The following is a 16,287-nucleotide window of genomic DNA, read 5'->3' as shown; positions in this document are numbered from 1 at the left end:
GTCCCCCTCCCATCCCACCCTCAGCCTGGACGGGCTCCCCCCCAGACAGCGCAGGCTCCCTTGTATCTTTTACTCACAGTGGAACCCACATCCCAATACGCTTTCCTGCCTCCATCACGTCCTACAATACCTGGAGTTCCTTTGTATATTAAGGAGAGGAAAAAGGTGTGACAGAAAAGCAAACGATTTCCGTCAGAACGGTCAATGACTTGGCGATTTCTCATAGCAAAACTACTGAGAGTCCATAAATCTGCTTAGGTCCTGCTGTGAGAATCTGCTTTGCCGATGAATGCGGTTAAGTTAACCAGCCTCCTTCTTCTGGCCCACACAGTCTGTGAAGACTACAGGGGAAACTGAGTGTCGTCACTCTCTTGGTTGGCCACCTGTAGAGACTGACCGCTAGGGTCAACAGAAGCTCTACAAAAGGTGTGCAAAGTTACCAGCTCCTATGGACGGAAGCAGCAAGAGAGAAGGGGAGTAAGCATGGGCTCTGGAACCAGACCCATGAGCTGAGTGACCTGGAGCAAATATTTACCATTTGGTGAAGGCAGATCATTTTATCCAACTCACAGGAGATTCAGTTACACAGCAGGCCCAGGGCCCCTCCACAGACCTACTGAACCTGAACTTCCCAGGATTGATGGGGATATGTTAGGATTCTCCAGAGAAACAGAATGAACAGGATGCATGTATGTGTGTGTTTACAGATACACAGAGATATAGACATATATATAGAGAGAGAGATATAAAGAGAGAAAGAGATTTTAAGGAATCAGCTCAGGCAATTGTAGTGGTTTGGAAGGCCAAATTTTGCAGGGGGGCTAACAGGCTGGAGATCCAGGAAGAGCCAGCCTTGCAATTGAAGTCTGAAGGCCATTTCCTGCAGAATTCCCTCTTATTTGGGGAGGTCTGTCTTTGTTCCATCGAGACCTTCAACTGATTGGATGAGGCCCACCCACCTTATGGAGGGTAATCTGCTTTATTCAAAGTTCACCAATTTAAACGTTAATCGCATCCAAAAAATACCCTCAAAGAAACATCTAGAATAATGTCCAACCACATACCTGGGCACCATGGCCCAGCCAATTTGACATATAAAATTAAGCATCACAGGGGGTGGGCATTCATGAATCTGTATTTTTTTTTTAAGTTGGTTTTTTTGTTTGTTTGTTTTTTAACTAATTTATTTATTTATTTATTTTTGGCTGCGTTGGGTCTTCGTTGCTGTGCATGGGCTTTCTCTAGTTGCAGCGAGCGGGGGCTACTCTTCGTTGTGGTGTGTGGGCTTCTCATTGTGGTGGCTTCTCTTGTTGCAGAGCTCAGGCTCTAGGCACACGGGCTTCAGCAGTTGTGGCCAGTGGGCTCAGTAGTTGTGGTTCACGGGCTCTAGAGCGCAGGCTCAGTAGTTGTGGCGCATGGTTGTAGTTGCTCTGTGGCATGTGGGATCTTCCCGGACCAGGGCTCAAACCCGTGTCCCCTGCATTGGCAGGCAGATTCTTAACCACTGTGCCACTAGGGAAGTCCTATGAATCTGTATTTTTAATAACCTGTCCAGATATGATGTGAGGCAGAGTCAAATTGGGGGACCACTCTCAATGATGCACCCTAAGGTCAATCATGGTTTCAGGATTTCTTCCTCCGCCACTACAAGGGCCTCTGGATTTCCTTTGTGAAGCTGACCGGCACAAGCTTCCGTCATGCCATGAGTCAGGAAGATGCTCCCTCCACACACAGCCAGGACGGAGCAGGCTGGGGAGACGTTCCTCAAGCCCAGGGCTCAGCACTCCTGGGCAATCCACAAAGGAGTCGGCAGCTGGCCGTATTTGCCCGCCCACTGCCAGCCTCTGTGGGTTGAAGCTCTTCTCCCTTTCCCCTCTCCCTCAGCAGACTCAATTCTCCAGATCCTGGGGAATCTTTTGGGGAGCTGCTTATGAATCACCAGCACATTCACCAACTACCCAGCTCACCAGATATTTCCCACAGTGTTCCCCCACCTTGGCCACCCATGAGAAGCACATATGGGCATTTTCTAAATACTGGACCCTCCCTATTAGAGCAGAATTTCTGGAAGTGTTTCTTAAGCAGATGTATAGTGGAAAATCTCCATGGGGGATTTTGAGATGCATAACGATTAGAAACCACCAGTGCCACTAATGACAAACACAACAGAACAGTGAACTCTACCGTTCGCCACTTCCTGACACTATCCTAGCATATGATTTTTCACAATAAAGGCAGCAAAGTTTCACAGAAAATTCTAAGTGCTCTCTCTGAGCTATTGATGAGAACTCCTGGATGTACAATAATGAGTGGAGAACAACGAAGCGTGTTAAGATGAGGGTGCTAGGCAGCTGACTAGGCTCGTTCATGCCACTAGCCTCAAAACATGCAGGGTTCACATTCATGATGCCGATTTACTGCAGATTACTACATGTGGCTGACCTTCAGAGCTGCTCACAGATAGTCAGAATTATGAAAATAAAGTCCTTGAATACTTACAGTACTAAGGAGACCACCTCTTATGATGGGAAGGAACTAAGATTTCTGTATAGTTGTCATGACAGGAGGACATGTAGAGTAGTCACTGGAGGAATGTTTAGGGAACTCTCCTCACACTTGGAATTCTGCTGCAGATGATAATATTGCCCAAGCAGAGCCTGCCCCCCATGAATCCACCTAAAAGAGACCACTTTGCACTAGAGAACTGCTTATTTTGTGTCTTTTTTAATTTTTCTTTTATATTGGAGTACAGTTACGTAACAATGTTGTGTTAGTTTCAGGCGTACAGCAAAATGATTCAGTGATACATCTACATGTACCTATTCTTTTTCAAACTCTTTTCCCATTTAGGTTATTACAGAATATTGAGCAGAGTTCCCTGTGCTATACAGTTGGTCCTTGTTTGTTATCTATTTTGTTTTTTTTATTTAGTTATTTTTTAAAGCACCTTTTTAAAAAATTATTTATATATTTATTTACTTTTGGCTGTGTTGGGTTTTTGTTGCTGCACATGGGCTTTCTCTAGTTGCGGTGAGCGGGGGCTTCTCTTCGTTGCAGTGTGCAGGCTTCTCTTGTTGTGGAACACGGGCTCTAGGCACACAGGCTTGAGTAGTTGGGGCATGCGGGCTCAGTAGCTGTGGCTCATGGCTCAGTAGTTGTGGCGCACGGGTTTAGTTGCCTTCCTGGTCTGGGAAGATGTGGGATCTTCCCGGACCAGGGATCGAACCTGTGTCCCCTGCATTGGCAGGCGGATTCTTTTTTTTCTTTTTTTTCTTCCGGTACGCTGGCCTCTCACTGTTGTGGCCTCTCCCGTTGAGGAGCACAGGCTCCGAACACACAGGCTCAGCCGCTCCGCGGCATGTGGGATCTTCCCGGACCAGGCCACGAACCCGTGTCCCCTGCATCGGCAGGCGGACTCTCAACCACTGCGCCACCAGGGAAGCCCGGCAGGCGGATTCTTAATCACTGCGCCACCAGGGAAGTCCTGGTTAACTATTTTAAATATAGCAGTGTGTACATGTCAATTCCAAACTCCCAATCTATTCCCCGTTTCCCCCCTGGTAACCATACGTTCACTCTTTATGTCTGTGAGTCTGTTTCTGTTTTATAAATAAGTTCATTTGTATCATTTTTTAAAGATTCTCTATGAAAGGGATATCATACGATGCTTGGTCTTTCTCTGTCGATCTTTTCCACAATATTTGCCTGGAACTCCACAATATAAAGATGTGCAGCCTTATTCCCAGGCCTATCAGATGCCAGCTTGCTGTGGGGTTGTACTGAGGTAGGAGATAGATGGACCCCTGGGCTGGACTGCTGGTGTTTGCTAAGCGGAGCAAAATTGAAGCTTTGTTTTCCCCAGACACTCCAAAGACAAAGCTGATGGCAGAAGCTGAGCTCTGCTGGAGAAAAGAGGTGAGATGACCACTCCTGAGGTCAAGGAAAACTTCCCTGTCTGCACATGCGCAGGAAGGTTCCTTGGGGAAGGGAAAAAGGGAAGAGGCACCACCCCATAATAAGTGTGGACATATCCCTACAGGCCTCTGCGGTGGAATCCACCTTAGCAAAAAGTTGCGCACGCATGTTGGGGAGGGTCTTAGAACAGGTCAGATGTGGGAAAAGAAATAATTGGCCAAAGGTAAACAAAGACCCGGAAGGACTGTCCTACATAAGTGATTTAAATCACCTCTCATTAGAGAGGGCGCCCAAAGTCTTTCTCTCCAGGTGTGTATTTCTGCCTTGCTCCTGTATGAAATAAACAAACCTTCTCTGTGTGCTCTCCCACTTATTGTGTTGTGTCTCTAATAATAAATTTTGTACCTGTTTTTGCAGTTTTTGCCTCCTTGAAACATTTTTGCTTTCAAACAGGGCAAGAGCCAGGGAACTTTGCTTCTAGCCTCTAGCCCCTGGTTGACTAGCAGCTAGGATTCCTGGTTTTCACCCAGGCTACCCAGGTTCAATTCCTGGGCAGGAAACTAAGATGTCTCTTCAAGACCGCTTACTGCTGTCCCTCTGAGATCAGTGCCCAGGGAGGAAAGACAGAATTCATGCATAGTAAATGCTACTCACAGTGAAATGGCCACTGATAGGGGGTAGGGATGGGGGAAATGTTACTCATTGAAAGACACGGCGCTTGGTCCTATAGACACACTAGTGAACAAGGAAGGGATGGTCCCTGTCTCCAGAGAGCTTGCTGTTGAGTCGAGCTCTGTTCAGCTTCAGTGACCCCAGTCTCTGAGAAGGACTCGGTGGCCGAGCTGCACCAGCAGCCCAGGACACCCTGGTTCTGGTGTCACTTCACCATTAGCCCTCTGGTCTCAATTTCCCCTCTGAAAAGGAGGGATCTGGCTAGATGACCTTCAAGGTCTGTTCCAGTTCTAGCGTTTCATCTCCTAATCATATAGTGAACATCAACCTTATGTCCCACTATGTGCTGGGAATTCAAAGATGAATAAGACGTTGGGTTCCTCCTTCGTGGAACTCACAAACTAATGGGAGAGGCAGGCATCCAAAGAGACAATGATGCAGTGTTGAGTACCACCATAGAGGTGCAGACCCACACATCTAAGAGTCTATGTCACCATCCTAGAGAAAATCTGCAAAATTTCCAACCTCTGAGCCTTTTTCCCCCAGTTTCATTGAGATATAATTGACATACAGCACTGTGTAAATGTAAGGCAGATAGCATAATGATTTGACTTACATATACTGTGAAATGACTACCACAATAAGTTTAGTTAACATCCATCATTTCATATAGATACAAAAGAAGAAGAAAAATGTTTTTTTCCTTGCGATGAGAACTCTTAGGATTTACTTTCCTAACTTTCAAATATAGCATATACCAGTTAACTGCAGTCATCATGCTATACCTTACATCCCTAGTGCTTAATCATCTTATAAACCGGAAGTGTGTACCTTCTGATCACCTTCTTCAAATTCCCTCTCCCCCTCTGATAACCAAAAATCTGATCTCTTTTTTATGAGTTTGTTTTGTTATTCTTATTATTTTATTTTTAGATTCCACACATAAGTGAGATCATACAGCATTTGTCTTTGTCTGACTTATTTCACTTAGCACAATGCCATGTTGTCACAAATGGCAGGATTTCCTTCTTTTTTGTGTCTGAAATATATATATCACAAGTGCTTTAGCCATTCATCTGTCAGTGGACACTTAGGTTGTTTCCATGTCTTTGCTATTGTAAAAAAACAAGCTGCTATGAACATGGGGGTGCAGGTCATCACTTCAACATAGTGTTTTTTTTTGTTTTTTTTTTTAACATAGTGTTTTTATTTCCTTTGGATATATACCCAGAAGTGGAATTTCTGAATCACATGGAAGTTCTATTTTTAACTTTTTGAAGAACCTCCATACTGTTTTTCACAGGGGGCTGTACCAATTTACAATCCCACCAACAGTTCACAAGGAATCCCTTTTCTCCACATCCTCACTAGCATCTGCTATCTCATCCCCATTCTAACAGGAGTAAGGTGATAACTCATCCCTCTCCTACAAATATATGGTAGATTGATGGCATTCATGGTACCCATTAATGGTCTCCCTGTATCCACACCCTTTGCCCTGTAACTCTGTAGTCCCTCCCACCGTGACCCTGGGCTTGGCCATGCGACTCACTTCGGCCAATAATAGGACACTAATAGATCTGATGCAAACCAAAGCTTGAAAAAGTGCTTGTGTATTTCCACTTCTTCTCTTGCTTCTCTATGACACCATGAGAACAAGTCTAGATTAGTCTTTGGAGAATGAGATGGCCCATCCCAGCTGAGGCCATCCTAGATTAACTTACGGTCTGCTGCCTGCCAGACACCTGAATGAGCCCCAGCTAAGACCAGAAGAACACCCCCTTCTCCCTATAAGTCCAGGCAAGATCAGTGGAACCACCAGATGACCCATGGACTCATGAGAAAGATAAATCGTAGTTGTCCTGAGTCGCTAATATCATGGCAATGGAGAACTAATGAGGATAGGGCCAACCAGCTCCCCAGATTCGAGTGAGAGGCCAGAGCCTATACGTAAGGCAGCTGTTGTGAAGTCCTCGGCTTCTCCTGCTGCAGCCTCGGGAGTGGAGTGAAGCGAGGACAGGGCTCCTCCTCTGGCTTCTGGTTCAGCAACCCCGTGACAGCATCACTATTTACACAGCGAGTAAAATGTCCCATCTTTCCCTGTGACTAACAAGGAGTTTGCCACAGAAAGCATCTGTAGATAAATTATACGTGAGACATGGTTTCTGAACTATGCAAGTTTTATTCCAGGAGATTTTTACTTTTCTTCAAACATTCCCTCTAGGGGTGAACCATCCCACCAAGAAATTAAATAGAATTAGAAAAGAGCCTTAAAGGAATCCACTTGGCCCCATGACGGTGAGCCAAGCATATTATAGGGTCCCGGAAGCCCTCTGTAGCTTTGGTATTTGTATCTTCCCTCTAAAATAGCTGAGCAATATTGCTGTAGTAGTGGTCCTTAAGGAGCATGTTTCAAAGCGAACCAACAATTTCCCCTTTCATGTGGTGATTGAAAATGTGGACTCTGTTCAAACAGACTTGCCTTCAAATCCCAGCTCTACCAGCTTATGAAATATGACACATCTTTTAAGTGGGGCTATTAATCATGACTACTTCATAGAAATGTTGTGAGGATTAAAAGAGTTAATCCTTTCAAAGGCATACAGTAGTCACTCAGGAAAAGTAAGCAGCATTGTCACGCCTTAGCAATTCCCCAAGCCACAGAGAATTCTGATCTGGAAAACTTCTGAGTCAAGGATGGCCTCTCAAAGGCATTCCATACAACTGCCTCTGACTTTTTGTGTCCCTTTTCCCTCTATTATGTCTCTCCATGAAAATAGACCATTCCCTCCAGAGCCCTGCAGGAAGAACTGCGTTAACGGTTAAAAAGACCAGAAGTCAAGCCAATCCCTTGTGGCAGGGAGTGCCAATAATTAGAGAAAAGGCACCGTCGTCACCATTCTCCCAGCAGTTAATGCACAACAAACTGTGTGCTCCAAAGTGACATGAGTCTTTCTCTAGGTTCTGGTACATAAATGTATTTAGTAGCTTCCTCCTAGGTCAAAGAAATTGGAACAGACTTTGAAACTGTCTATTTATAAATTTGTAGAGTCAGCAAATGGCTGATCTCTGGCACAGAATAAAATCTCTTTAAAAAAAAAAAAAGATTTTCCCCCTTGTAAAAGTGGCAGATGCTTATAGTATCAGTTAGCTATTGCCATAATAATGCTGCATAACAAATCACTCCAAAATTCGGTGCCCTAAAACAATAATCATTTATACTTGCTCATGCATCTAGAGGTTGACTGGGGGTCACCTGATCTAGTGTGCTTGGCTCTGAGCTACAGGTGGGCTCAGGTCTGTATCCCCTGCCTCTCATGCTCCTTGCACCAGAGGGCTGGCCTTGATGATGTCAGAAGTGCAAGAAAAGGAGCAGAAACACCCAGTAACTCTTAAGGCCTCAGTACACACAAGCCCAGCCACATTCCGGTGGACACATCCCGTCACATGGCAGAGCCCTCCATCAGCAGGGAGGGGAAATGTACTCTGCTTCTCTCAGGAGGAACTGCAAAATCATATGCAAAGGTCATGGATACAGGCAGGGCCGGCTTCAGGGACATGTCACCTGTGCAGATGCACCTGGGTCCCACGCTCAGAAGGGTCCCACCTTTGGCTGAATCCTCTGCTGTCAGCTTCGTAAAATTCCTAATAACCTTTCATCATGGAGCCCCACATTTTCATTTTTAACTGGGCCCTGCAAATTACATAGCCAGTCCTGGATACGGGGGAGGGTGAAGAATTGGGAACAATAATGCAATCTTCCTACTTAGCAAACTGACTTTACACTATAGAAGTGTCATATCCATTCCCTAGATGCCCCAGCCCCTGCTTTCAGAAGCACATCGCGGAATTTCTGCAGTGCAACCAGGTTCACACCATTCAGCTTCACTTCACAGCGTGATGCCACCCCTAAGACAGATGTGTGGTTCTGAGAAGCGTGAAATGGGGAGGGGCATTGGTGGCCATCAGTGATTACACTCGTGGCCTTACCACTGCCTTGTTCTCTCCAGAATTAAACTTGGAGCACCTGGCCCCCCCGCCCCCAGACTGGTTATACCTCCCCAAGGGACTCAACACCATCACCCTCACCCTCACCCCCAACCCACTCATTGTCCTCTTTCTTGTCCCACTGCAACTGCTCAATGAAGAGAGCGAAAATTATCCACACACTAGAGCTTTTTATATCCACCACTGTCAGAAAACCTGCAGTGAGACTGGACACACTCTTGGGGAAATCAGGGGGCGAAATGGAGAATCACAGATTTGTCAAACCAAAGGGACATCCCAAACTATGCAACTAAGTCGCCCCTCTCAGGCGGGCTCCGTCTAACTCAAAACCATCGCAGACATCAGGCTGTCTAACTCCGCCTAAGGGAGGGGAACATTTCTTAGCCCCCAGGACGACCAACCTCAAGGTTAGAGGACAGCTGCTTATGAAGAAAGTTTCTCTTTATTCTCATGCCAATCTGCGGCTCTCACTTAAGTTCACTTCCTCTAACCATTGCCTGAACTTGGAGACGCAACAGGAGGCCCCTAGACAGTGTCCTCCGGACAAGGACCTTTCGCGTGCCCGAGAGCAGCCATCTAACCAACGTCTGCTCTCCATGCTCTCCACGCTCCCAAACCCGCACTTGACAGCGACCCTCAGAGTGACAGCATGCCCAGTGGGGAGCACAGCACAAGGGGCAAGTGGCTCTCGCCATGAAGGAATGAATCATGAGCACAAATCGACACAAGAATCCTGCAGTTCAGACAATCACCCAGAGAACACATTTTCTGATAATTACAGAGCTAAAAATGGATCCACTTTGAAAATCCCTTCCTTTCTCCCGAGAAAGCTGAGGAGGTGGTTTAACAACAATCAGCTGCTGAGATGCATCGCATTCTGGGGTGTTTAGGAGATGAGCTCCAAGAAATTTCTTGGAAGGTACAGTTCCCAGAAGGTGGTGATGCTAACGAAGTCCATCAGCCCTCTCCACCGCCCCCAGTATGTGCTCACAGCTTGGGAATCTGAACTCAGAAGCCCATTCAAAATGAGCCAGGAGAGAGGAGGCCCAGGCCTTCCTGCCCCGTGACTCTGCTCAAACGTCAAATGACAGTTCCCCAAGAAAATGGGAGGAGGTGCTAAGGGGGCTGCCGCCAGCGGAGGATTACCTCAGCTTCCTTCAGCACCACGGGTGTGCTCGGGGATGTTACAGGAAGTTTTAGGTATCAGCTAAGTGTCATATAATAATAACAATAACATTTAGTACGTGCCGAGCATTGATGAGCTAGACGCACATGTATTATCTCATTTAATTCTCACAACTCCACGAGGAGGGTGCTGTACTTATCACCCCCACTTCAGAGTCACACTGAGGGTTACACAGATAATCAGGGCACAGGCAGGAAGCAGCAGAAGCCTGTATACATCACCACCACTCTCCACCACTCTTCCAGTGCAAGGAACCAGAACTGGCTTGAGAACTTATTTGTAAGGTTAAAATACAGACTACAAAGAGGGGAGAGGGCATAAACACAGAGGAAAGGAATGGGATGGAAACTGTAGGCTAGAGACCTTCTGTGTCGTAAGGAGTACAATAAAGAGTTAAATTTGATTTAAAAATACAAATATGATGTAAGGACTACATGTGGTAAATATAAGTTTTGTGCCATGTCATGGACACTGTTGAAATGAAGAAATGAAAAGACTATTATGGGACCTAATCAAACTTAAAAGCTTTTGCACAGCAAAGGAAACCATCAACAAAACAAAAAGACAACCTATGGAATGCGAGGAAATATGTGCAAACGATGCAACTAACAGGGAGTTAATCTCCAAAATATACAAACAGCTCATACAACTCAATAACTACAACAACAACAAAAAAACAATCAAAAAATGGGCAGAAGACCTAAATAGACATTTCTCCAAAGAAGACATACAAATGGCCAATAGGCACATGAAAAGATGCTCAATGTCACTGGAGAAACGCAAATCAAAACTACAACGAGGTATTATTACCTCACACCTGTCAGAATGGCCATCATCAAAAAGTCTACAAAAAATAAATGCTGGAGAGGGTGTGGAGAAAAGGGAACCCTCCTGCACTATTGGTGGGAATGCAAACTGGTGCAGCCACTATGGAGAACAGTATGGAGGTTCCTTAAAACACTAAAAATAGAGCTACCATATGATCCAGCAATCCCAGTCCTGGGCATATACCCGGACAAAACTATAATTCCACAAGATACATGCACCCCAATGTTAGTTGCAGCACTATTTACGGTAGCCAAGACACGAAAGCAACCCAAATATCCATCAACAGATGAACGGATAAAGAAGATGTGGTACATGTATATATACAATGGAATATGACTCAGCCATGAAACAGGAATGAAATACTGCCATTTGCAGCAACATGGATGGACCTGGAGAATATTATGCTTAGTTGAGTAAGTCGGACAGAGAAATACTAAATGAAATCACTTCTATGTGGAATCTAAAAAATAAGACAAATGAATCTATATACAAAACAGAAGAAACAGACTCACAGACATAGAAAATAGATGCCTGGTTTCCAAAGGGGAGAGGGAGGAGGGGAAGGACAAATGAGGACCATGGGATTAGCAGATACAAACTCCTTTACACAAAATAGGTTAAGTAACAGGATTTACCGTGTAGCACAGGACAGTAAAGTAGGACCTCGGCAGAGGCAGCCACAGGCCATTGCCTGCTGTCTGGCTAGAGTCAGTGGTCAAGCAACACAGAAAAACGAGCAAAGCTCAAATGTGATGGACGCAGGTTACTGCTCTGCCAGAGAATTCAGGATGGTACATTCAAAATGGGGAAAAAAGGGCAATCTGCAGTGTGAAAGACACTTGGGTGTCAGTCTTAAAGAACAAACCAGAGTCTAGGGAAGTGACAGCTGGAGCAGGTTATTGGTGTCCGAGACATTATCTGGGAAAATAATTTACAAATTCATGAAGTTCCCTTAATACCAAATGTCATGTGCTATTTTCTTAATCATTTTTTATTCCTCGGATCACTAGTACTTTCATTATCTGAGCTTACTTCCCCACTGTGACAAAAATGTGGAACTATGACATACTGAGTCTCTTGGAAAACATTAAAGGACAAGTAATTAGCTAGAAAAATCATTGACTTCTTGATCAAGCTCTCTCTCCCAAGGAAAGGTATCATTAATTGAAATATAGAAAAGATTTCAAATGCTTGCAAAATTGTTTCCCTTCCATCAATTTTTGGCATGGCATTTGGTTTCTCTCCTATTCACATAAGGCTCAAAAACTTCTTTTGGGTTGACAGGTGGCTTTCCTATGACCTGTAGCGCATCTGCTCTGAACAGAGATCGGGGATGTCCTTTGGCTCAAGGCAATGGATACTGTTAGTTTTACATGCAAGTTGCCGTTCTCCACACTTTGCTGCAAAAAAGTACTCGTTTTCCTTACCGGAGCATGGCAGACTGGTCTCTCTGCCACAGAGGTACCCCAGCTACGCCACAGAGTCCTGCTAAATACTAAACTTGAGCTGCACATGCACACGTGAATATGCATGCACACGTGTGCTTCCTGAATGCATTGAGGGCAGCTGTGACCTACTGCCCAGCCATTCAGAGCAACTCTAAATGCTTGGTTCCCGCTTTAATAACATCTCCCTTCCCACCCCTCCGACACTCCTGATGATGCTGTCAATCAAACCGCAAAGCTGAGTGGCAGGTTGAAACCTCAAAGGAAACCCAACAACCAGGTAAAAACTTGGCTGAGCCAAGGTGGGAGCGTTTCTGAGCCCCGCATCAGACAGGAACAAAGGCTGTGAGGCAACATCAGCTGTAAATGCCATCCATCATCATGCAAAGATAAAGAACCTCTAAATCCAACCAGAGGGCACTTGCAAATATCCAGTGCTGTCCTGACACTGACTGATGGCCATCCCTTTTAATTAGCTTCTCCTGTCTCTGGAGGTTTCCAAAGAAGTGATCACGTGCTCCCACCTCCTCCTTCCCCGCCACCATTCGCCTCTGTGGGGAGACAGGACCAAAGCAGGCACTGAGCCTCACCAGCCCCTCCCACTGTGTGACCACCGTGACCACGTGACCATCCAAATTCCGTCACCGGGTGCTTGCACTGACCTTTCGTAGAAGGAAGCAGATGCGCTCGATGTTCCTCAGCCGTTCCCTCTATCAGGATGCATGGGAAAGAAAAGAGAGGGGAGGTTAGATTTTCTGCTGAAAGAACATGAGAAGCCCCACATTCAGCCCCTAGTAGAGGAGGCAGAACCCACCACAGATCCCTCCCAGTCATGACCTCCATGTTCTCACTCAAGTGGCTTTCCCTAACAAGTTTCTGCTCATACAACTCAACAGCAAAACACCAAATGATCCAATTAAAAATGGGCAGAGGAAAATAGACATTCTTCCAAAGAAGACATACAGATGGCCCCCAGGTACCTGAAAAGGTGCTCGATATCACTAATCCCCAGGGAAATGCAAATTAAACCCACAATGAGATATCACCTCACACCTGTTAGAATGACTAGCCTCAAAAAGAAAAGAGGTAACAAGTGCTGATGAGGCTGTGGGAAAAAAGGGAACCCTGGTGCACTGTTGGTGGGGATGTGAATTGACACAGCCACTGTGGAAAACAGTATGGAGGTTCCTCAAAAAGTTAAAAATAGAAGTACCACATGATCCATCATTCCACTTCCGGATATAGCCAAAGGAAACAAAATCACTATGTTGAAGAGATATCTACACCCCCATGTTCATAACAGCAGTTTTTACAATAGCCGAGGCATGGAAACAACCTGAGTGTCCATTGACAAATGAATGGATAAAGCAGTTGTGGTATACACATATATAATGGAATATTATTCAGCCATAAGAAAGAAGTAAATCTTGCCTTTTGCAACAACATGGATGGACCTCAAGGGCACTGTGTTAAGTGAAATAAGTCAGAGAAAGACAAATACTGTATGATCTCACTTACATGTGGAATCTAAAAACAAAACAAAACAAGAACAACAAAACCAACTCATATCTGTGGTAATCAGAGCTGGAGAGGGAACTGGATAAAGGTGATCAAAAGGTACAATCTTCCAGTCATAAGATGTAATTCCTGGGGATGTAATGTACAACGTGATGACTATAGCTAACACTGCTGTGTGGCATATTTGAAGGCTGCTAAGTGAATAAAGCCCAAAATTTTCATCACTTTTTTTCTTTTTTCTTTTGTATCTGTATGAAATGATGGATGTTAACCAATTAAGCAATTAAGCAATATATGTAAGTCAAGTCATTATGCTATACAGCTTAAACTAAATACACTGCTATATGTCAGTTATATTTCAATAAAATGGAAAGGAAAAAAAGAGCTTTGAGCTTTTCTCCATCTACCTTGTCATAGTTATTTGCTCTTAACTGAACTTTCCCAGCACACAGCATGGGCTCAGCTTCCCTCTCAGCCCAGCACAGGTTTCTGTACTTTTTCCTGCAGCCTCTGTGTCCCTATAAGACAGTCAAACCGCAGAACGGGCACCACATGCTCGTGAATCCAAAGGCTGCGGTCGGGTCCCCGGGGAGGGCTTCCCATTCAAGCCGCGAAGAGCATGTGTGCCTGATTAGTGTGTGAGGTGGGGAAGTTCTCTGCCCATTGGTTTTATTTTTCTAAAGTGGCTGTATTTAGAGGAAGCAATCTTCCCACTCAATTAGACACCAGCAGTGCCCCCGGGCTAAGACTTTTCAAGATGCCCAAGTCTAGCTCCAGAGTCTGGCTCGCTGCCAAAGGAAGATGCTCCAGGGCTGCACAGGTGATGATGCTCGCCTGACACACGAAGTGCCGCCTCCCCTTTCCCGCAGAGACTTCTGCGATTTCTGAAGCCACTCTGAACACAGCTGTGGCATCTCCCAGTGCGTCATTACTGAGGCAATTTTGGTTGCGGTCGATGTGATCATGAGATTCCTCGTGGATCAGGAGAAGACAGGTGGCTGGGATACTTCAATTTCCCTAATTAAATCATAAATATAGTGATTCCTGTGCACCCTTTAAGCCCAGAGGAAAGAGCCCACATCAGGACAAATTAGCATCCACATGGCTAGGAAGACAGACCACATCCTCCTCAACACACGTGTGTGTGCATGCGTGCACACACAAGCACAAACAGAGCTGGGCACTGAGGCTGCCTAAATGGAGAATAGTGGGAAAAGGTGTGAGATAACAGGCATGTAAGACGGAGGTTCAGGACACACGCTAGCTCCTTCCCCAGCAAGTCAGATCCTCTAAAGGACATTTCTCATTACTTTACAATGATATTAAATGCCCAGCTGGCAAAAGGAAGGGGAAAGGGTTAACATGAGAAACTAGGAGTTAAAACAAACATTCCTCCTCTTCCTATCACATGGAAGAGGGGTCCACCCAGAGGGTCTGACAATATTTGGAGCTTAAATCCAAAGAACCAGTGGGCCTCATGCACGTTGATTTAGGAATGCATCACACCGGGCTTCCCCGGTGGTGCAGTGGTTGAGAATCTGCCTGCTAATGCAGGGGACACGGGTTCGAGCCCCGGTCTGGGAGGATCCCACATGCCGCGGAGCGACTGGGCCCATGAGCCACAACTACTGAGCCTGTGCGCGTCTGGAGCCTGTGCTCCGCAACAAGAGAGGCCGCGATAGTGAGAGGCCCGTGCACCGCGATGAAGAGCGGCCCCTGCTTGCCACAACTAGAGAAAGCCCTCGCACAGAAATGAAGACCCAACACAGCAAAAATAAATAAATTAATTAATAAACTCCTACCCCCAACATCTTCTTTAAAAAAAAAAAGCATCACACCAATCAGCAATTGTTTATAACACAAGTCCATCCAGGGCTGGAGTTACCGAGCACTGAAGCAGCTTTGTCAAGCCACCTGAGCCTGAGATGCTGCTTCAGAGGATCTACAGGGGCCCAAAGAGCTTAAAGATGAGTTAAATGGGGCTTCCAAAGCGTTTAAGTTCCTGCCAGGGAGTAACATCATAAAAACTGGGGGAAATGTGTCTAATACACTTCCATTTAGGGTTTCTATGGATTTTTTAAAAAATCTCAGACAAGAGTCCTTTACTTAAGGGCTTGAGTCTATCCATGAGATGTCTGGCCTTTGGGACCTAGACTCCTTAATTAATTCATTAACTAATTAAAAGTGTGGCTTTATTTTTTTTAATTTTTATTGGAGTATAGTTGATTTACAAAGTTGTGTTAGTTTTGGGTGTACAGTAAAGTGAATCAGTTATACATATACAGATATACACTCTTTGTAAGATTCTTTTCCCATATAGGTCATTACAGAGTACTGAGTAGAGTTCCCTATACTATACAGGAGGTCCTTATTAGTTACCTATTTTATATATAGTGGTGTGTATATGTCAATCCCAATCTCCCAATTCATCCCCCACTTCCCCTGATAACCATAAGTTTGTTTCCTACATCTGTGAAGAAGTGTGGCTTTTTAATAATAGGAATAAAGAGTTGAGATCCAGCTTCTCTGCTATGCAACCTCACCCTTCAGTCATTCATTCTTCCATCAACAAATAGTTATTTGAGCGCCTACTGTGTGCAGTTTCTGTCCTTGCACTGACCTTGCACAGAAGCTCCCAGTGGGACATACATGGGTCCTAATTTTCTTTGTTCTGTCCGAACTAAGGAACCTGCCAAGGTGAGACGGAAACGGGCT

The 16,287-nt window shown here is 45.2% G+C and overlaps 1 protein-coding gene across 3 annotated transcripts in view; it reads right to left on the bottom strand.

Moving 5' to 3' along the window:
- The window catches only part of CNIH3 (cornichon family AMPA receptor auxiliary protein 3), a gene marked incomplete at both ends in the record, with an annotated part of 119,406 nt that overhangs the window by 52,575 nt on the left and 50,544 nt on the right, over nt 1-16,287 (bottom strand). For 2 of the 3 annotated variants that reach the window (XM_082653170.1, XM_082653172.1), the window contains one exon: nt 12,717-12,764. The exons of the other annotated variant lie outside the window; for it this stretch is intronic. In XM_082653170.1, the coding sequence (XP_082509296.1) occupies nt 12,717-12,764 (48 nt within the window). The remainder of the gene's footprint in view (nt 1-12,716; nt 12,765-16,287) is intronic. 3 annotated transcript variants of the gene reach the window in all.

Source organism: Grampus griseus (genome assembly GCF_964374135.1).
Source record: "Grampus griseus genome assembly, chromosome: 1".
Lineage (NCBI taxonomy): Eukaryota > Metazoa > Chordata > Mammalia > Artiodactyla > Delphinidae > Grampus > Grampus griseus.
This window is presented reverse-complemented; position numbering and strand designations above follow the sequence as displayed.